This window comes from Carcharodon carcharias, chromosome 8, assembly GCF_017639515.1.
Source record: "Carcharodon carcharias isolate sCarCar2 chromosome 8, sCarCar2.pri, whole genome shotgun sequence".
NCBI classification, from domain to species: domain Eukaryota; kingdom Metazoa; phylum Chordata; class Chondrichthyes; order Lamniformes; family Lamnidae; genus Carcharodon; species Carcharodon carcharias.
In genome coordinates, this window is record NC_054474.1 from 15,056,171 (window position 1) to 15,079,116 (window position 22,946).

Below are 22,946 nucleotides of genomic sequence, written 5' to 3' on the forward strand. Positions count from 1 at the left end.
CTGTGTGTGTGTGTGAGTCTGTGTGTGTGTGTGAGTCTGTCTGTGTGTGAGTCTGTGTGTGTGTGAGTCTGTCTGTGTGTGAGTCTGTGTGTGTGTGTGTCTGTGTGTGTGTGTGTGTGTCTGTGTGTGTGTGTGTGTCTGTGTGTTTGTGAGAGTCTGTGTGCGTGTGTGAGTCTGTGTGTGTGTGTGTGTGTCTGTGTGTTGTGAGAGTCTGTGCGTGTGTGCGAGTCTGTGCGTGTGTGTGTCTGTGCGTGTGTGTGAGTCTGTGTGTTTGTGAGAGTCTGTGTGTTTGTGAGAGTCTGTGTGCGTGTGTGTGTGTGTGTGAGTCTGTGTGTGTGCGTGTGAGTGAGTCTGTGTGTGAGAGTCTGTGTGTGTGTGTGTGTTTGTGTGTGTGCGTGTATGAGAGTCTGTCTGTGTGCATGTATGTGAGTCTGTGTGTGTGTGTGAGAGTCTGTGTGCGTTTGTGTGCGTGTGTGAGAGTCTGTCTGTGTGTGTGTGTGTGTAGAGTCTGTGTGCGTGTGTGAGAGTCTGTGTGCGTGTGTGAGAGTCTGTGTGTGCATGTGTGAGAGTCTGCGTGGGTGTGAGAGTCTGTGTGTGTGTGTGTGTGAGAGTCTGTGTGCGTGTGTGAGAGTCTGTCTGTGTGTGCGTGTGTGAGAGTCTGTGTGCGTGGGTGTGAGAGTCTGTCTGTGTGTGTGTGTGTATAGAGTCTGTGTGCGTGTGTGAGAGTCTGTGTGTGCGTGTGTGAGAGTCTGTGTGCGTGTGTGAGAGTCTGTGTGCGTGTGTGAGAGTCTGTGTGCGTGGGTGTGAGAGTCTGTGTGTGCGTGTGTGAGAGTCTGTGTGCGTGTGAGAGTCTGTCTGTGTGTGCGTGTGTGAGAGTCTGTGTGCGTGGGTGTGAGAGTTTGTCTGTGTGTGTGTGTGTGTGTGTGTGTGTGTGAGAGTCTGTGTGCGTGTGTGAGAGTCTGTGTGCGTGGGTGTGAGAGTCTGTCTGTGTGTGCGTGTGTGAGAGTCTGTGTGCGTGGGTGTGAGAGTCTGTGTGTGTGTATGTGTATAGAGTCTGTGTGCGTGTGTGAGAGTCTGTCTGTGTGTGCGTGTGTGAGAGTCTGTGTGCGTGGGTGTGAGAGTTTGTGTTTGTGTCGGTATGTCCATTATTTTCTGTGCTCAAGAGGGATTCAGTGAAAGTAAATAACACTGGAAGGACACGGCAGACAAAAAGACTTAATGTAACCCAATCTTTTTTCCTCTCCACAGATTCAGTCTGCTTCCCTGTGTATTTCCAGCATTTTTCTTCATCTTCCCTCATTTGCAGTTTTGTTTTATTCATTTTATCCGAGTGGACAAGGTTAACTGCTGGGGTCAGGAATGGGGTTGGGGGTGGTGGGAGGATGTTGTTGAGATACCCAGGGCCAGCAACAAGCACTTTTTGAGATTAGGTACACGAGAGTTGGCCCCTGATCTCCCTCTACCTGAGCACTGGGCCTCAACTCTAACCTGGCTTTTGGGATTGATTAGATTTTTGTGGCATAACGGTGTTATGGGATTATGGAACCAAGGCCGGTAGATGGAGGTAACTTACTAATCAGCTGTGATATAATTGATTGACAGAATAGACTCAAGGGACTGAATGACATCCTTCTGTTCCTATATTTTTACATTTTCCATTGTTTCGTTAAAGATAGTCTTTTATTGTGGGCTCACGTGGAACTGGGCTAAGTCTCACAAGTTTCTAACAGCCAGCAGAGGGCAGTCTCATCCCATTAGTTTGGAAGAGTTCTATTTCTACTCGGGGTGAAAGGTCAATGTGTTAAGTCACTGCTCCACACAGTTCCCAATACTCTATAGTTTAAAACTGTATTGATGTCTATCCTTGTGCCTTCTAAAGATGTCATTGTATCTTTTCATGATCATTGCCTTGCTGAAAATGTCACACTAATAATTCAAACTTTTTTCCTAAAGCACTTGTGAGTTACGCATGATGGGATTCAATTACAGACTTTGGTTCTATCCGTTCTCCAGTGTGTACCTAATCATAGAATGGCTACAGTACAGAAGGCAGCCATTCGACTTGTTTTCTCTGTGTTGGCGAGTCAGCTATGATCAATTATATCACTCCCCCAACTTTTCCCCATCGTTCTGCAGACGCTTCTCTTCAAATAGTTATTCAATTGCCTTTTGAAAGCCACGATTGGATCTGCCCCCACAAAACCCTCAGGCAGTGCATTCCACTTGCTGTATAAAACTGCTTTTCCTCATGCTGTCCTTGGTTCTTGGTTTGCCAATCACCTTAAATTGATGTCCTCTGTTTTATGACCCTTCTGTGAATTACAGCAGTTTGCATTGTAAACCATGTTGTGTCAATTCTAAGGCAACATCTCGACCTCTGCTTGGGTGTAGTCCTGGAGGTTTTATGACAAGACCTCCCAGCTCAAACCTTTGCACCTCAGCATGCCATTGGTCTATTCTACAGGTATCATTGCTTTCCTTTGGCCAATTGGAAAAGGAACAGACCCCTGTTAGCCAATTTGTGTAATTATGCCAGTTCCTGAAACAGCCCTTCTTCCCATACCACCAATATTTTTAATGTTTTGAAAGTAAAAAAGCAAAAAAACACATAATTTTGTGTAACGCCTCCTCTGATTTTTCTCCTGGGATTTCGCTTACAGCAGTGTCCTGGTGATTAATCTGGAATTCCTGGAGTCCCCTGCATTGGCAACTGTTAACCCAGTGACAGTGTAAAATCAGACAAGGGGAACTTTCTCTTGCTATGTAGGGTACGCGCGTGACTGTAGGAAGCCAATGAAACATTCATTATCTTTGCTGTTTGGGAAGTGTCTTCTACATATATGTAGGTTTCTGCCATGGACATGATTGACATGTCCCTTGCCCTACAAGAGCAGCAATATAGTGGGAACAACCTCATCTTTAAATCTTCCTCCAAGTCACTTGCCATCCTGATTTGGATGTATAACTACCTGTTCATAGCATTAGGTCAGTTCCATAAAGTCATTCCTTGACATCATTGCAAGAGTGCCATCGTCACAAGGACTTCAGATGGAAAGTCCTCCTCAAGCACTGGAGGATAGACAACAAATGCTGGTCTTGAAAGCAACGTGAGAACAAGTTTATAAAGCTTTACTTTGGATCTGGATCCTATCCACTTTCATCCATATTTTCCTTGTGAACACATAAAAATTTGGGGCATTAACCTAGGTTATTTGCTCATGCTTTGGGGCAAAAAGGAGAAGACCAGTCATCAAGGGGGGAATCCTTTCGTCAGCTACTCAAGTTCACCTAGTGGGAGCCTGTTTCAAATTTAACTCCTGTATCTGGTTTTCCTGCTCAGTTTCGACTAGCCTGTCAGTCTGGTTGGTTATCAGATGGGAGAAGGAAATTTCAAAAAAAAATTATATTGAGGCCCTGCTGTTAAATTCAACAGAGTCTTCACAAGCCTGGCCTTGCTGGGATTTGCTTGCACTCCTTGACATGCTCACCTGTCTCCCCGTAAACACTGGGGCCATTGTGTGTCTTGTCATTCCACGGTACAGCATGTCTGATTGTTTTGAGTGTAACCCTCCAAACAAAAAGCATTGGCTGTGATTGAGGGGCTGGGCCCAATATCTGTGCCGGCACGGGTCTAAAACCGTAATGTCTTATTCTGTCCTCTTCCTGGTCATCTGAAAATTCAGACTCCCTCTTAGCGCAAATTCAGAATGAAGGTTTCTTTCCAATGACCCTGAAACCACAACATGAAACTGCTTTGAATTAGGTTTATCTGTGAGCGACCTAAGATGACTGTGTACGAAAAGAGAGGTTTTGAAATGTTCACACAGATATTCTATATTAATAACGGTACAGATAAATAGTTTTAACATAGGCTGTGTTAATTCAGAATGTGCATACATTGCAATAAGTATGAAAGTATGTATGTGTGCTGTTGGTCAGTAATATACTTTTCATTGATTTTATTCAATATTAAATAAACATGTTATTTTCTAGCATTTCCATCTTGTTCTCTCTTTCTCTTAAATAAGTGATGTTTAGATCTCAGTTCAGCAATAACTATTTGTGCACCATCGCCCATTCATGACACAGGCATCATAGGCATCTGCAAAAAAATGTCACAAATAACAAATTGCATTTTTCCAGTGCCTTTAATGTGTAAAAATGTCCAAAGCTTGTTCATAAGCGTGTAATCAAGCATAAGGTGACATCGGGCCAAAGGAAAGAGATATTTATGATATGGCGTAACTTCAAGGCAGTTTTGAGAAGTGCTATGAAAAAGGAGGAAAGCTTTGGAGAGGGCATGCCAGAGCTTAGGACCTAGGCAGCTGAAGGCACAATGGTCAATGATGGATCAATGAAAATTGGGAATTTACAGGGGGAATAATTGGGGAAATGCGAAGTTCTGGGGAAAATTAGGGCTGGGAGAGATTGCAGGGAGGGCTGAGGTCCTAGAATGATTTGAACATGAGGATGGGAATTTTAAATTTGAGATCGTGGGTGCACATGGGTGAGTTGGAGCTGGTGCAAGTTAGGGTATGGGTAGAAGATCTTTACATGAACTGAAGTTTACAGAGATTGGACAAGCCAGCCAGAAGAGCTTTGACATAGTTGAGTGTAAAGGTGACAAGGGCCAAGTTTTCACAGTAAATATCTACAGATACAATTATTTTATGACCATTTTTCCCACAGGAAGAATTTGGGTCAAATACCTATTTTAATGCTGGTTATTTAACAGTACTCAACTTAAAATTAGTCTTTGGCAAAGTGAATAGTGAATCTGTGACCTATTTCAACGCTGGCCTGACCCACTTGGAAGTCAGTGCAAAATAAAAACAGGTAAGATGTGAAATGAACTGTCAATTTACTACCCACTATTTTGCTCCAGTGCCCGAGACCAATTTCACCCCCAATGTGACTTCTCATATGTAAAAAAAGCACTCATAAAGAGTGATTAATATGTTACTATTAGCTAATTAGCTTGTCTGCGATATTGCAGATACATCCACTTCATTGTAAAACCTTTAATTCATTTGCATAAAGCTTATGTTCCTTGATTTATAATCTAGAGGCCTGAACTAAGAATCCTGAGACGTGGGTTCAAATCCCACTTTGGTAGATATGGAATGTAAATTCAGTTGATTCAATAAAGAATCTGGAATAAAAAGCCAGTATCAGTAATAGTGATCATAAAACCAATGGATTGTCATAAAAACACATCTGGTTCATGATTTCCTTTTGGGAAGAAAGGAGATGTCCTTACATGGTCTTGTTGATATGTGATTTCAGTGTCACATCAATGCAGTGTACATGCCCCCTGAAACGGTTTAGCAAACAACATAGTTGTATTCAAGAGCAATTAAGAATGCACAATAATGGTACATGAACCATAAGAAGTTAGTAAGTAGGGTACAGCAAGGAAGACAAATTGAATGTTGCAGTTTATTGCAAAGGGAATGGAACAAAAAAGGAGGGATGTTTTGCTCCAGTTGTACAGGGCATTAGTGAGACCAAATCTGTACAGATTTGCATTAGAAGCAGTTCAGAGAAGGTTCACTTGACTGATTCTTGGGATGAAAGGGTTATCTTATAAGGAAAGGTTAGACAGGCTGGGCCTGTATCCATTGGAGTTTAGAAGATTGAAGGGTGATTTTATTGAAATATGTAAGATCCTGAAGGGACTTGACAGGAGAGGTGCTGAAAAGGCATCTCCCCTTTTGGGAGAGACCAGAACAAGGGACATAGTTTGAAAATAAGGGGTTTCCCATTTAAGACTGAGATGTGGAGGAATTGCTTTCTCAGAGGGTCATGAGTCTGTAAAACTTTTTTCCCCAGAGAGTGATGGAGGCAGGATCATTGAATATTTTTAAGGCCGAGTTAGAAAGATTCTTGACTAACAAGGGAACCAAAGAGTATTAAGGGTAGGCAGGATAGTGGCATTAAGGCCACAAGCTGATCTGCCATGATTTGATTGAATGGTGGAACAGGCTCGAGAAGCCAAATGGCCTTCTCCTGTTCCTAATTCATATGTTAGTATGTTCATAAAAATGCTGACTTACCATTAATGCCCACATCCTGTGAACGAATGATTTGAAAAACACTGATCAAACAGGTGGCTGGGCTTTTGGAAAATGAAAGCTCTGGCAGCAAAGGAAAGAGTTTGCATTTCAAGCACTATTCATACCATCTGGGAAATCTGAAGAGCTTCAGAGCCAATGAATTGCCTTTGAAGTGTTGTTTCTGTTATATTATCTAATTGACACAGTTCCACTTTTCATTCTTGAAGCAACTTGGGACATTTCCCTACATTACAAGTGCTAAATCAATACAAGTTTTGTGATGGTGGTAAATGACAGCCAATTTACACAGAGCAAATCCCCACAGGGAGTAGTGAGATAAAAGATAAAAGATAGTCATTGTTATGATGTTGGCTGAGGAATGGAAATTGGCCAGGACCTAAGGGAGAACTCTGCTGCTCTTCTTTGAATAATTTCAAAATATGACATTGACTTAGAGGGAAGAGCACTACCACAGAGCAAAGGCTGACAGTTTAAACACGTAGGGAGAGGAAGATCCAGGATTGTAAAGAATCAGGCAGAGGGATTGTCCTGTTTAAGAGGAATCATCAAGCTGGGATATCATTATTCACATATTATCAATTAAAATTAATTTTACCAATAAAGCTGAGGGAATTTGTACAACAAAACTGAAGAAAGAAATGTCCATTAAACACAGGTTATAATCTATAATCAATTCTGTTTCTCTCCACAGGTGCTTGTCTGACCTGCTGAGTTTTTCCAGCATATTTTGTTTTTATTTTGTAGGTGTAACCTGTAATGGAGTCAATTATTTTCTGGTGGGTATTGTCAGGTGATTTACAATGGGACCAGTCACTGAGCTGTGTCTGGAAGCTGAGGTTTTTGACAGACCGGAAGTCAGTGGGCGGGCCGGGGGTGCAGCGACGTCACTGTGAATACGGTCTGGAGGAGACATTGGGGCGGAAGTTACGTCCATGACTGGCATGATGCGTGATGACGCAATGCGCTGAGGGAGCGGGCGGCCGGTCCCGGTTCTTGATTGGCGGAGAGGCCAGGGTGGCCGAGGTCTGAGCGGTGGCTTCATGTGGAGGCTGAAGGCCGCGGCGTGTAGAGGTGAGGGAGTGATCCGGGGGGGCAGATTGGGGTTTGGGGGCAGGTTGGGGTTTAGGGGGAGGGGATTGGGGGAAATTGGGGTTTGGGGGGGCAGATTGGGGTTTAGGGGGAGGGGATTGGGGTTTAGGAGGAGGAGTTTGGGGGGAGGGGATTGGGGGAAATTGGGGTTTGTGGGGGGGAGGAGATTGGGGTTTGTGGGGGGAGGAGATTGGGGTTTGTGGGGGGGAGGAGATTGGGGTTTGTGGGGGGGAGGAGATTGGGGTTTGTGGGGGGGAGGAGATTGGGGTTTGTGGGGGGGAGGAGATTGGGGTTTGTGGGGGGGAGGAGATTGGGGTTTGTGGGGGGGAGGAGATTGGGGTTTGTGGGGGGGAGGAGATTGGGGTTTGTGGGGGGGAGGAGATTGGGGTTTGTGGGAGGGAGGAGATTGGGGTTTGTGGGGGGGAGGAGATTGGGGTTTGTGGGGGGGAGGAGATTGGGGTTTGTGGGGGAGATTTGGGGAGATTGTGGTTTGGGGAGGAGATTGAGTTTTGGGGGAGGGGATTGGGGGAAATTGGGGTTCGGGGGGCAGATTGGGGTTTGGGGGAGGGGATTGGGGGGAGATTGTGGCTTGGGGAGGAGATTGGCATTTGGGGGTTGCATTTGGGGGACGGGATGGGGGGGTTTGGGGTTTATGGAGAGACAATTGAGGGAGGGGTTTAAGCTTTAGGGAGAGTGGTTTGGGGATTAGGGAGAGCTTTTGGCATTGAGGAAAGGGGGTTGGGGATTTGGGGTTTTTGGGAGTGGCTTTGAGTTTATGGCTCTTGGGGTGTTGGATTTAAGGAGAGGGGTGTGGGTGAATGGGTTTGGTTTGTGATTTAAAGGGTGGAGTTTGAGGTTTAGGGGAGGGTGTTTTGGGATTTGGGACTTAGCCAGAGTGATTTGGGCTTTATGGTTTTGGAGGATTTTTGTGGTGTTTTCTTTTGTGTTAGGGGTTGGAGTTTATGACTGAGCTTGCCTTTTGAGGTTGGTTTAGGCAATTGGAGGCAGTGTAGGAGTTGCCGGCCTTTAGTAATCCCAAGAGCACTTGTCACCTGAGAATATCCAAAGTCAATTAAACACTTTTTAGAGGGCTCACTATTGTAGTAATGGAAATGTGGCAGTCAATTTGTGCACAGCAAGACCCCAGTAATAATAGTAAAAAAACACAACCAAATCATCTGTTTTAGAATGCTGGTTGAGAATATTGATGTTGGATATATATTGACCAGGGCAGTGGGGAGAGTTCCCAAGCTTATCTTTGAAACAGTGACCATGGGATCTTTTATGTCCATCCTCGAGACCAATTGGGCCTCAGTTCAACATCTCATGAAAAAGATGACACCTCTGACAGTGCAGCTCTCCCTTGGTACCGCACTGGTAGCGTCAGCCATTCAGCATTTTGAGCCATTCACTTAGATCATTTCTGATCAGTGCCTTAACTCCATTTACCCACTTTTTCTCCATAGTCCTTGTAACCCTTGTTGGACAAAGATCAATTTTATTGTATTTGTTCATGGGATGTGGGTGTTGCTGGCTGGGCCAGCATTTATTGCCCATCCCTAATTGTCCTTGAGAAGTTGGTGGTGAGCTGCCTTCTTGAACCGCTGCAGTCCATGTGATGTAGGTACACCCACAGTGCTGTTAGGGAGTGGGTTCCAGGATTTTGACCCAGCAATAGTGAAGGAATGACAATATATTTCCAAAGCAGAATGGTGAATGACCTGAGGGCAACTTAAAAGTGGTGGTGTCCCCATGCATTTGATGCCCTTGTCCTTCTAGGTGGTAGAGCTTATGGGTTGGGAACATACTGTCTAAGGAGCCTTGGCGAATTCCTGCAGTGCATCTTGTAGATGGTACACGCTGCTGCTACTGTGCACTGGCAGTAGAGGGAGTGAATGTTTGTGGATAGGTGCCAAACAAGTGGGCTGCTTTGTCCTGGGTGGTGTCAAGCTTCTTGAGTGTTGTTGGAGCTCCACTCATCCAGGCAAGTGGAGAGTATTCCATCACACTCCTGACCTGTGCCTTGTAGATGGTAGACAGGCTTTGGGTTGTCAGGAGGTGAGTTACTCACTGCAGGATTCCTAGCCTCTGACCTGCTCTTGTATTTACAGTATTTATATGGCTAGTCCAGTTCAGTTTCTGGTCAGTGGTAACCCCAGGATATTGATAGTGGAGGATTCAGCGATGGTAATGCCATTGACTGTCAAGAGGCGATGGTTAGGTTCTCTGTTGTTGGAGATGGTCATTGCCTGGCAATTGCGTGGCACTAATGTTACTTGCCGCTGGTCAGCCCAAGTAACATTACTTTCAATCTTGAAGATTTAAATAGATGCATAGCTCTTTGGAGAAGAAAGTTCTGGGTTTCCTCCACCCTTTGCGTGAACTTGTTAACTGATTTCACCCCTGAGTGGCCTCGCTCTAATTTTAAAATGGATTCCCACCCACCAACCCAACCAGAGGAAATGGTTTTATTATATGCTCATGTCACTGGAATGGGGCTCAAACTCACTTCACAGAAAACCAGTATTGTTTACAGTATAGAAGGAGGCCATTCTGCCCATTGTGTCTGTGCCTATTAAAAAGTTATCGAACCCAATCCCACTTTCCAACTCTTGGTCCACAGTCCCTTGGGTAATGGCACCTCAAGTGCATATCCAAGTATTTTTTAAATGTTTATGCCTCTACCACTCTCCCACGCAGTGTTCAGGCACCTCTTGGGTGAAAAAAATTCTCTTCAAATCCTCTCTAATCCTTTTACCAATTACTTCAAATCTATGCCCCCTGGTTATTGACCTCTGCTGAAAGAAATCAGAGTGCCATGCACTGAGCCAGGGCTGACAGGAAGCAAATGTTTCCATTTGCTTTTTTGCAACCTTAATGCTGCCCCATTTAATACCCTGTGTATCCCTCCTGCCCCTCTGCTTGATTCTAACACTTACCATTTAAGGTGTAATCCCTTTCTCATGTTCTAAATCCAGAACAAGAACATCAGAGGTAAGATTCCTTAGAGTCCAAAAATCTATTGATCTTGATCTTGATTATACGCGATGACTGAGTATCCACACCCTCGTGTAAGGATTCCAAAGGTTCACAACCTTAGCAGTGAAGAAATTTCGCCTACTTTCAATGCTAAATGGCCGACCCCTTATCCTGGGACTGTGACCTCCCTGCATCTTTTTTTAGTTTGTTCTTAGGATGCCAGCGTCTGAGAGTCTGAAAAAAAGTGGCTGCAGTGACAGTTGATGCATTGGTTGTAATCTTCCAAAATTTTCTAGGTTCTGGAAAGGCCCCTGCGGATTGGAAAACTGCAAATGTAACACCTGTATTCAAGAAAAGAAGGTAGACCGAAAGCGGGAAACTAAAGCCCAGTTAGCCTAACATCTGCCAGTGGGAAAATGCTCGAATCCGTTAGGGAAGTGGTGTCAGGACATTTAGAACATCATATTGCAATCAGGCAGAGTCAACACGGTGATAAAAGCAAAAAACTGCGGATGCTGGAAATCCAAAGCAAAAACAAAAATACTTGGAAAAACTCAGCAGGTCTGACAGCATCTGCGGAGAGGAACACAGTTAACGTTTCAAGTCCATATGACTCTTCAACAGAGGCAACATGGGTTTGCAGAAGGGAAATCATGTTCAACAAATTTATTATTGTTCTTTGAAGATGTATCAAGCAGAGTGGATAAAGGGGCACTAGTAGAACTAGTTTGGATTTCAAAGAAGTATTTGATAAGATGCCATATAAACTTCCAGGTGGTGGTGTTTCTATGTGTCTGCTGCCCTTGTCCTGCTAGGTGGTAGTGGTTGTGAGTTTGGAACGTGATGTCTAAGGAGGCTTGGTTAGTTCCTGCAGTGCAACTTATAGATGATACAAACTGCTGCCACTGTGCGTCAGTGGTGAAGGGAGTGACTGTTTGTGGATGGGGTGCCAATAAAGCAGGCTGCTTTGTCCTGGATGGTGTCAAGCTTCTTGAGTGTTGTTGGAGCTGCATTCATCCAGGCAAGCGAGGAGTATTCCATCACACTCCTGACTTGTGCCTTGTAGATGATGGACAGGCTTTGGGGAGTCAGGAGGTGAGTTATTTGCTGCAGGATTCCCAACCTTTGACCTGCTCTTGTAGCCACACTATTTATACGGCTAGTCCGGTTCAATTTCTTGTCAATGGTAATCCCGAGGATGTTGATAGTGGGGGATTCCAGCGATGGTAATGTCATTGAATGTCATGGGGTGATGGTTGGATTCTCTCTTGTTGGGGATGGTCATCGCCTGACACTTGTGTGGTGCGAATGTTACTTATCACTTGTCAGCCCAATCCTGGATATTGTCCAGGTCTTACTACATTTGGACATGGACTACTTCGGTGTCTGAGGAGTTGCAAATGGTGCTGAACATTGTGCATTCGTCAGTGAATACCCCAATTTCTGACCTTATGAAGTAAGGAAGGTCATTGATGAAGCAGCTGAAGATGTTTGGGCCGAGGGCACTACCCTGAAGAACTCCAGTGATGTCCTGGAACTGAGATGATTGACCTCCAACAGCCACAACCATCTTGCTTTGTGCTAGGTATGACTCCAACCAGCAGCGAGATTTCCCCAATTCCCATTGACTCCAGTTTTGCTAGGGCTCCTTGATGCCACACTCGGTCAAATGTGGCCTTGATGTCAAGGGCAGTCACTCTCACCTCACCTCTGGAGTTCAGCTCTTTTGGCCATGTTTGAACCAAGGCTGTAATGTGGACAGGAGCTGAGTGACCATGGCAGAACCCAAACTGAGTGTCAGTGAACATGTTATTGCTAAGCAAGTGCTGCTTGATAGCACTGTTGATGACTCCTTCCATCACTTTACTGATGACCAAGAGTAGACTGATGAGGTAGTGATTGGCTGGGTGGGATTTGTCCTGCTTTTTGTAGACAGGAGATACCTCGGCAATTTTCCACATTGCCGATTAGATGCCTGTGTCAGCTGTACTGGAACAGCTTGGCTGGAGGCTCTCCAAATTTTCCCATCCCACCAGTGACAGAAAATTCCATCCACTATAAATGTGAGTCTTTTGCAACTCTCCTTAGGGAAAGGGAGAGAGAGCAGGGAATTGGGTGATTTTATTTATTTATTTCCCATCCATACTTCATCCTGAGACAAAAGTGAAGGGACCGCTTTCTTTGCAATCTTTGCATTACACTAAGTGGTTTGCTCAAAGCCCACTTTTGAAATGTTACCAGAAGGCTTTTCCTGTTTGATTCACTCAATTCTTTCCCTTCCTCTCCAGTCATTTAAGGAAGCAGTATATAATGGCACGGACTTTGTCATGTACTGGGCTTGACAGGCTTGTTCAACGAACAGCTTGTTCGCACTCTCTCTGACAGTCCCTCAAAACGAAGAGGACTCTGCCACAGAACACAGCCAATAGCAAGAAACTGCAAGGAGCCATTTAACAGTTTTGGCTGACCAGAAGATTCTCCCACTCTTACCACCTACATTTGGCATGGTAGAAGGACTTTCAGGTTGATAATTAACCTGTTTGACCGTGTTATGAACGCACATTCCGTGGCCATCAAGCCCTGGAGTGGAACTTGAACCCAGAACTTCAGGCTTAGAGGTAGGAACACTACTACTGCACCATTTGTTGGCACTGAGGAAGGTGTGACCAGTGAGAGTGACCCGGCTTACAGTCCAACCTAATTGGAAGGAGCAGTGAGACTGCTTATAAATCCTGACTTCCACTTTTGTGACATGGCCTTGGTGTAAAGGTCAAGAAAATGACCTGCTCCCTTTTAATGCACACACAACACTTTGCCACATGACGGATGATCTATGATGTTTTTTGTGCCTACATGCCATTGTAATGTAAAGGTGCTCGGCAGAGCAATGGTTAACGTGGGACTGGAGAATAGCATTGCCTACGGTATGATACATAGAGTCACATGATACTAGACTGACAGAACAGTCTAGAGTGAACACTCTGGAACCAGCCTGCATGGAGATAACAGCACCATTACAAGACAGTAACCTTGGCTCTGTAAATAGAGGTTAACAATAAATGGTTCATGTTGAAATATACAAGTCTGAAGATCTCATCATTGAGATATTTAAAGAACCCATAGTACAACAATAGATGCTGCTCATTTTTCATACTCTTGTGTGATGTAGGTGATTTTGCACCCTGTATGTATATGATAACATAACCATCGCCACTAGCTGTGGGTGCTGTACTGAAATGAGAACCATCATTCAATCTTGTCTTTGGAACATTCCAGCTAATATTAGCAGGCTGAATGGCTGAAAAAAAAATACCTGCATTTGACAACTCGTGTTGGCAGTTGACATACATTGTGAATTGTGTTAATTATGGATCAGTAGATAGCACTCTCAGAAGGCTGTGAGCTCAAACCCCCCAAGCCGGAGCCTTGAGCACAAAGTCCGGAGTGGCACATCAGTGCGGTGCTGAGAGACTGCTGCACTGTCAAATCTGCTGGATCAGGCACTAAACCGAAGCCTTTCTACCCTCACAAATGGATGTAAAAATCCCATCACAGTATTTGAAGAAAGACAGGGGAGTTATTTTTTGCCAATGGGGCAATATTTATTCTTCAACCAACATTACTAAAATAGATTAATAGATTATTATCACATTTCTGTTTACTGAACCTCACTGTGCGCAAATTAACTGCTGGTTTTCAACACCAACTACGTTTAAGAAAGTATTTTATTGGTTGTAAAGCATCTTGAGATCATGAGAGGAACTGTATAAATGTATGAGTTGAAGTCTTCAACTCTCCTTAGAGAAAGGGAGGGAGAGCAGGGAATCATGATTTTTAATTTGTATGCCAATATTTATTTCCCACCCGTACTTCGCCCTGAGGAGAAGGTGAAGGGACCACTTTCTTGAACAGTTGCAATCTTTGCATTACACTAAGCGGCTTGCTGAATCCCAGCTTTTGAAATGTTATCAAAAGGCTTTTCCTGTTTCATTCACCAATTCTTTCTTCCCCCACACAGTGTTTCACCGTTGGCCTATCACTGGCCCTTCACCCTCATTGCGTCTGCCTCCTCCTCACTGTGCTGAAGATGATGTGTTAAAGCCGCCCTCTGTGGTTTCCACCCGCCCTCTCTTTGAAAGCAGGTAAGTCATGAATCCACCGTGTGGAGTTGACTGTCATTTTCAAAGTAAGCCCACAGCAGTATCACCCAGTACACCAGTTGTTAACCTAATGTAGCGAAGCCAGCAATTATTGCCCATCCCTACTTTCCCTGAGAAGGTGGTAGTGGGCCTTCTGCTTAAACCAAAGATAGTGGGTTCAATACAATTGAGGAGCTTTCTCAGCAACTTCAGTGGGTAATTAAGAGTCAACCAAATTGGCGTGTGACTGAGAGACACATATAGTCACGTGGTTAATTCGGAATCCAGATGTGGTTAATTGTACAAGCACAATGGGCCGAATGACCTGCTCTCGGACTGGCCTTTTAAGAATTTCACTTCTTGACAAGTAAATTAACGAATGAGTAATAGACACCCGGCATTGCCGGTAATGCGGGTGAACTTATTTCCTGTCTGTGCGTTGGCCAGTAAAATGGTAGTTGAGAAAGTGGAGAGATTGTGAGTGTTTTTTTGACCATTGAGTGCTTTGCTTCCTTGGTCACCCCATGATGTTGGATATACATACACCCAAATCGCATGCGAGGCGTTCTTCACTAAAGCAGTGGTAATTACCAGCCAAAGAGGATGGGTTTCTAACTCAAAGGGTGGGGCATTGTATTTTGGGATTGTCCTTACACTTTTCTCCTTTAAAACAACAACCACAGCAGTATTGCACCTTTAATGCAATAAAAAGCTTTCCTGGGCCATTATGCAAAATCTTTGACTTCCAAGATCCTACCACACCCGGAAGCGATCAGGGCAGGTGCTCAGTGTATTATGCTGTTCCTATTACTGTTCCAGGTTGGGCCGAATGGCCTGCCTCTGTACTGTAACAACTGTGTAATACATTGATTAAACATTTTACTGTGCCTGTATTGTGTGATCTGGTCAGTCTGTAAAATTACGAATAGTTGGCGTGGAGAGAATACTTCCTTTTGGGAGAATCCATAACCAGGGGCCCATAAATATAAGATGGTCACTAGTAAATCCAATAAGGAAATAAGCGTACAGTTAGGTAAGTCTTGCCACAACTGTACAGAGCACAGCAATTGTAAGGCATACAGGTTTGGTCTCCTTATTTGCATTGAAAGCAGCTCAGGGATGGTTGACTTGGTTGATTCCTGGGATGAAGGGGTTTGCCTTATGAGGAAAGATTGAGCAGTTGGAGCATTGGAGCTTAGAAGAATGAGAGGTGATCTTACTGAAACCTGTAGGTTTCTGAGGGAGACTTGACAGGGTGGACGTTGAGAGAATGTTGCGCCTCGTGGAGGGATCTAGAACTAGGGGGCTTAATTTCAAAATAGGGGGTCGCCCATCTAAGGCAGAGATGGAGAGGAATTTCTTCTCCCAGGTTCGTGAATCTTGAAAGTTCTCTATCCTAGAGAGCTATGGAGATTGATTCTGCAAATATATTCAAGGCTGAGATAGACAAATTCTTGAACTAGAAGGAAGTCAAGGGTTATGGGGGACAAGCAGGAAAGTGGAGTTGAGGCCAAGATCAGATCAGCCATAATCTGATTGAGTGGCACAGCAGGCTTGAGGAGACGTATGGCCTACTCCTCCTATTTCTTATGTTCTTAGGGAGGAACTCCTTTACTCAGAATGATAAAAATGTGGAACTCTACCACAGGAGTTGGTTGAGGTAAATAGCTTGGATCATTTCAAACGGAAACTAGATGAGGGTATGAGAGAAAAGGGGATGGAAAGATGCTGGAAGTTTGAGATGGGGCCGAATAGAATAAGAAGTGACTTGCGGATTATGAACATCAGTCGGACGAGTTGGGCCAAATGGTCTGTCCTCTGTGCTGTATATTCCATGTATTGTGATCCTGATCTTAAAGCTTTTGTTTTCTTTGTATGTGAATTCCTCAGCTCGACAGATTCTCAGAATGGAGATGGTGGAGAGAAAAGAAAAAGAGAAAAGGAGCAGAGCGCTCGGTTTTATTCCAAGCAGTTGCCTCGGTTTTCGGGATTGGATGCTGTTGGCTGGGTAAGAATAGGAACAACAGAATTTTGTGTATGGTTCTCGGACTCAACACCAGCCTTTACTGAAACAAAAACAAAAATATCTGGAAAAACTCAGCAGGTCTGGCAGCATCTGCGGAGAGTAACACAGTTAATGTTTCGAGTCCGAATGACCTGCTGAGTTTTTCCAGGTATTTTTGTTTTTGTTTTGGATTTCCAGTATTCGCAGTTTTTTGTTTTTATCCCAGCCTTTACTGAGTTCGCCAAGTTTTGATTCATAGAAACTGGGAGCAGGAGTAGGCCATTCAGCTCTTCGAGCCTGCTCTGCCATTCAATATGATCATGGCTGATCCTCTATCTCAATGCCATATTCCCGCTTTCTCTCCATACCCCTTGATGCCATTAATATCCAAAAAATTATCAATTTCTTTCTTGAATGTACTCTGAACTGGCCTCCACAGCCTTCTGTGGTGGGGAATTCCATAGGTTGACCACCCTCTGAGTGAAGAAATGTTTCCTCATCTAAGTCCTAAATGGCCTGCCCCGTATCCTGAGACTATGGCCCCTGGTTCTAGACTCCCCAGCCAGGGGAAACACCCAGTCTGTCTAGCCCTGTTAGAATTTTATATGTTTCAATCAGTTCTCCTCTTATTCTTCTAAACTCCAGTGAATACAGGCCCAGTCGACCCAATCTCTCCTCATATGGCAGTCCTGCCAACCCTGGTATCAGCCTAGTGAACCTTCGCTGCACTCCCTCTATGGCAAGTATATCCTTTCTTAGGTAGGGAGACCAAAACTGCTCGCAATGCTCCAGGTGTGGCCTTGTATAACTGCAGTAAGACACCCCTACTTCTGAACCCAAATCCTCTTTCAATGAAGGCCAACATACCATTTGCCTTCCTAATTGCTTGCTGCATCTGCCTATTTACTTTCATTGACTGGTCTACAAGGGCACCCAGATCCCTTTGTACATCCACATTTCCCAATATATCACCATTTAAATAATACTTTGCCTTTCTGTTTTTCACACCAAAGCATATAACTTCACATCTATCCACATTATACTGCACCTGTCATGTGTTTGCCCACACATACAACTTGTATAAATCACCCTGAAGCCTCCTTGCATCCTCCTCACAACCCCGCCCAGTTTTGTAGTATCTTATCAATATACACAGAGAAAACATTATTACCCACTTTCGCTCTAGATACTGACTTTCTTTTGTCTTCCCCTCGCTGTCTCTCTCTCTCTCTCCCTGTCTGTCTCCCTTTACTGCCCCTCTCTCACGCTCCATCTGTGTGTCTCTCTCTCTCTGCCTGTCTCTTTACTGGTTTGTGACAGAAAACTTAAGATCTTCATATGCCTCTTGTCATTCACCCATCTGCGTCACCTTGATGATTCATTATACGGTTATTTCCAGTCTGGTTAGTTTTCCTTCGTAATCTGTTGATCTCTGTCACTGTTTGTTATGTTGGGAGACTTATCTGGGAGACTGTTGACCACTTCCTTATTCATCATTCCTTTGTGTCAAGGACCTCCTATCTGGCAAAGCATTTTCTTGCTAAATGTCATCTATACTGCATGAAGCATTCTGCAAATGAGCAGCTTGACCACTTTATGATCCCTAACCACAGTACTAGTCTACAAGCTACTCACAAATGTAAAGAAAGCAAAAATCCTGAATTATATGAGACTAAATCAAATCCTCCTTTTTCATGGCATCTAGCAAAGCCAGCATTTCTTGCCCATACCTAACCACCCTGGTTGTGAGCCTCCTTGACAACTGAGCGATTACAGAGGATAGTCGAGAGTCAACTACATTGCTGTGGATCTGGAATCACATGTAGGCCAGTCCGGGTAAAGATTGCTGACTTCCTTCCCTAAAAAAAACATGAATGATCCAGATGTGTTTTTACAACAATCCAGTATTTTCATGGTCCCTATTACTGATGCTAGCTTTTTATTCCAGATTTATTTAATTAAATGCATTTAAATTCCCTAGCTACCATGATGGGATTTGAACTCCTGACCCTACAGCATTACTCCAGGCATCAGATTACTAGTCTAGTAACATAATAACTATGCTATCATAACCTAAACTTAGACATGTCAGGTTAGGGTATCTTCTAATTGGTATTTCTGAAAAATTATCCCTTCCGTCTTTCAGTCGCTATTGTCCTTGATTTTTTTTATAACATTCTAACAACTGGCAATAGCCAGAGAGCACAGATTTAAGGTGATTGGCAGAGGAAAGGTGAGAGTTTTTTTTTAATGTAAGTTGTTGTGTCCTGGAATACATGGCCTGAAAAGTTGTTGGAAGCAGATTCAACAGTAACTTTCGAAAGGGGATTAGATGAGGGGGGAGTGACTGCCCTTGACATCAAGGCCACATTTAACCGAGTGTGGCATCAAGGAGCCCTAGCAAAACCAGAGTCAACAGGAAACGGGGGAAAACTCTCCGCTGGTTGGAGTCATACCTAACGCAAAGGAAGATGGTTGTGATTGTTGGAGGTCAGTCATCTCAGCTCCAGGACATCACTGCAGCAGTTCTTCAGGGTAGTGTCCTCAGCCCAATCATCTTCAGCTGCTTCATCAATATCCTTCCTTCCATCATAAGGTCAGAAGTTAGGATGTGCACTGATAATTACACAATGTTCAGCACCATTCGCAACTCCTCAGATACTGGGGCCGTCCATGTCCAAATGCAACAAGACCTGAACAATATCCAGGCTCGGGCTGACAAGTGGCAAGTAACATTCATGCCACACAAGTGGCAGGCAATCACCATCTCCAACAAGAGAAAATCCAACCATCGCACCTTGATGTTCAATGGCATTACCATCACTGAATCCCCCACAATCAAGATCCTGAGGGATACTATTGACAAGAAACTGAACGGACTAGCCATATAAATATTGTGGCTACAAAGGGCAGGTCAGAGACCAGAAGTCATGTGTCAAGTAACTCACCTCCTGACTCCCCAAAGCCTATCCACCATCTACAAGGCACAAGTCAGGGGTGTGATGGAATACTTCCCACTTGCCTGGATGAGTGCAGCTCCAACATTCAAGAAGCTCGATACCATCCAGGACAAAGCAGCCCGCTTGATTGGCACCACATCTACAAACATTGACTCCCTCCACCAACGACGCACAGTGGCAGCAGTGTATACCATTTACAAGATGCACTGCAGGAATTCACCAAGGCTCCTTCAACAGCACCTTCCAAATGACTGCTACCATCTAGAAGGCCAAGGGCAGCAGAGAGATGGGAAAACCGCAACCTGGAAGTTCCCCTCCAAGTCACTTACCATCCTGACTTGGAAATATATCACGGTTCCTTCACTAGCACTGGGTCAAAATCCTGGAGCTCCCTTCCTAACAGCACTTTGGGTGTACCTACACCACATGGACTACAATGGTTCAAGAAGGCAGCTCACCACCACCTTCTCAAGGGCAACTAGGGATGGGCAATAAATGCTGGCCCAGCCAGCGAACTCCACATTCCATGAGTGAATTAAAAAAAAAAATTGGATGAATACTAGAATAGGAATAAAATTTACAGGGCTCTGGAGAAAGAGTGGGGGAATGGGATTAATCGAATCGCTCTTTCAAAGTGCAGGAACAGATGGACATGGTGGACTGAATAACCCCCTTCCCTGCTGTACCATTCTGCGATTTATTTTAATTGCTTAAGACTAGAACTGGTATTTTGAACTGAATGCGTATGTCATGTTCTTTATCTTATGAAGTTTACTGTTCTTCTCCCCCACCCTCTGTCTTAGCATAATACTGTGTGAGACAGCCAAGAAAGGATCCAAGATTCAAACACTGTTCTGTGCAGTGGTAAATGATGGTAATTGGTAATTAGGCTCATTAAAATATCTTATCTTTCTTGGTTGTAAAGGAAGGGAGAGGAAGTTACTAGCCAATGTTTCTGCTCCCAATCATTGCAAATGTAGTGAACGCTGTTGGTAAATGAACGCAGGCTTAGAAACAGCTGTGATTTTTTTTTTTTGCTAAAGTTAACTTGCTGCCTGAATTCAATAATGCTTGCTTGTGACCCTTCACCCCTTTCTTATTGTGTCTCATTGCTCCATTGGCGGCCATGCCTTCAACTGCCAAGGCCCTACACTCTGGAGTGGCCTCCCTAAGCCTCTCTACCTCTTCCCTGCTTAAAGCCTACCTCTTTAACCAAACCTTTGGCCATCTGTCCTAATATCTTATGAGGCTCACAGTCAAACTTTATTTGATAACACTCCTGTGAAGAACCTTGGGCCATTTTCCAGGTAAGGTGCTATATAAATGCTGGTTGTTGTATAGCATTCCTTTCCTTCTACAGGCTTCTAAAACCCAAGCTTTGCGTCAGTAAATTGCCACTGCCTGACCTGCCTTGGAACCTTTAATATTCTATCCAAACATAGTACAGTCCTAGTTTGAGAACCTGTGTGCTTGTAATAACCAAGGTCATGATGACTACCCCTTGAAGCAAGACCAAGATACACCCAGTTAATCGTGAAGTTCTGGAGCTAATCACAAAGATTTTTTTTTTATTGAAGTGTTCTTTGTAACAGTAGTAAAGAAAGAAAGACTTGCATTTCTATAGATCCTTTCACAACATCAGGACATCCCAACAAGCTTTACAGCTAATTGAGTATGTTTGAAGTGTTCTCACTGTTGTAATGTAGAAAACATGGCAGCCAATTTGTGCAAAGCAAGCTCCCACAAACTGCACCAAGATTATGGCCAGATAACCTGTTTTTGATCATGGTGGCTGAGGAATTAACAGTGCACTTGGGCAAACTCCTCTTTTCTGCGAAATAGTGGCCACGGTATCTCTTATGTACAACTGAAATAGCTATTGGGTCTTCAGTTTAATGTGTCACCTGACAGTCAGAACCTCAGAGAGTGCAGCACTCCCTTGGTGCTGTACTGGGAGCATCAGTCTGGATTTTACGTTCAAGTCTCTAGAGCAGGGCCCGAACCCAAAACTTTCTGACTCAGACAATAGTGCTACCTACTTAGCCATAGCTGACCACTAGGATTGACTGGTAAGATTGAATTAGTTGCCCGGAGATGGCAATGAGCTGCAGCCCCAATATCGGGTCCTTTTACAGTTGAGTGATTTGTTGGACCAGCTCAGAATCATCCACGGAGTGTGGGACTGGACTGAAGGCTGGACCGGGTAGGTGTGACAGATTCCCTCCATGAAGGTTAGTGAACCAGTTAGACAGTCATTTTGCAGCTCGCAGATTTATGGAATTCAACTTCACAGCTTGCCTTTGGTGAGTTAAGTGCTCTCCACCTCTGTGCTGTTAATCCAGTCACATAACCACTGCAGTACCATACCTGCTGCAATACCCCCCACGATCAGCACGAGTACTGGTAATGCCACAGCTGCAGTGTGTTGATCAGCTGAACTGTGCTTTGCACTGAAATATTTTGTTTTTGTACGAACTTTACTAATTGTGCTTCCTGCCCTCCTCTTCTCCAGGGTGCAACTGCTGTGGTGCTTTTACAGTTTGCAAGACACCTTCATCATCAGTTCTCTCACCACAGTGGCATCCAGGAGAGTGATGCAGCCTCACCTTTCTGTGTCCGTAGCATGGTTACTTCGACACTGGCACCAGCCAGAATCAGTAAGTTCACACTTTGTCTGACATTCACAAGTCCGAGCAAATAGAATGCATCCAGAATAAGGTGATTGCAGCAGCCCCTCTGCATAGCGCTATTTTTGGAAACTGTAGGGAGCCTTATGGAGAATGCTGTGGCCCAAATGCCAAGAGGTATAAATGATATCCTGTGCCCCTTAATTCTCTGACCCTTCTTTGGGGCACTAGCTTGGATAAGTGCCAAGCTACTGAGCTCACTGTATACCTTGCCTCAATCGCTCATCTGTGTAGAAATTGAAAATCAGCAGGCAGATTGACCCAGTGCTGGAGAGGGCATCAGCACAGCTTGTTTTTCATTCTCGAGAAGGCTGGTAAGGCCAGCGTTTATAATCCTCTTTGTCTCCTCCCTTCCTCTTTTGTGATGTTTTTAAATTGATGATAGTTATCACCTCACCAGCCAGTGTAACTCGATTTTTCTGATTTAATTTATGAATATCCCTGATAATTTTGAACACTCTTATCACATCTCCCTTTAGGCTTTATTCTCACGGAAATGTAATCCAGTGTCTCTAGTTTCTCCTCATGACTAAGTCTTCTGATCCTGGGATTACCTCTGAATCTCTTCTACACCCTGTCCATGGCTTTGAATCTGCCTAAAATAAACTGGACTCACTATTCTAACTCCAGCTAACTAATGACCTGTCTTGTTTTAGTAGTAGCTCTTGGCTTTTGTATCTCCTACCTCATTTTAATAAAAAAACCTAGGACCCAATATGCTTTTTTTAAAATCGAGTTATCCACATGCACACATTTTGCATCAAGAGCCATTGTATAATGATCAGGAATTATCTGGATTTGGAGGCCTAACTGCTTTTTCTTTCCCCTTCCCTCTCCACCTGTATCACTATCCCAGAGGGCTGTGGACGTTCAGTTATTGGGTATATTCAGGACCGAGATCGTTAGGTTTTTGGACACTAAAGGGATCCGAGGGATATGGGAATCAGGCAGGAATGTGGGGTTGAGTTGGAAGATCTGCTATGATCTTATTGAATGGCGGAGGAGGTGCG

General features: G+C 44.2%; 1 protein-coding gene across 2 annotated transcripts in view; it reads left to right on the top strand.

Moving 5' to 3' along the window:
- Positions 1-7,032: 7,032 nt before the first annotated feature.
- The window catches only part of dele1 (DAP3 binding cell death enhancer 1), a 31,479-nt gene continuing 15,565 nt past the window's right edge, over positions 7,033-22,946 (top strand). For both annotated transcript variants that reach the window (XM_041193532.1, XM_041193533.1), the window contains exons 1-4: positions 7,033-7,148; positions 14,164-14,287; positions 16,175-16,292; positions 21,762-21,906. In XM_041193532.1, the coding sequence (XP_041049466.1) occupies positions 7,118-7,148; positions 14,164-14,287; positions 16,175-16,292; positions 21,762-21,906 (418 nt within the window). In that variant the 5' untranslated portion in view covers positions 7,033-7,117. The remainder of the gene's footprint in view (positions 7,149-14,163; positions 14,288-16,174; positions 16,293-21,761; positions 21,907-22,946) is intronic.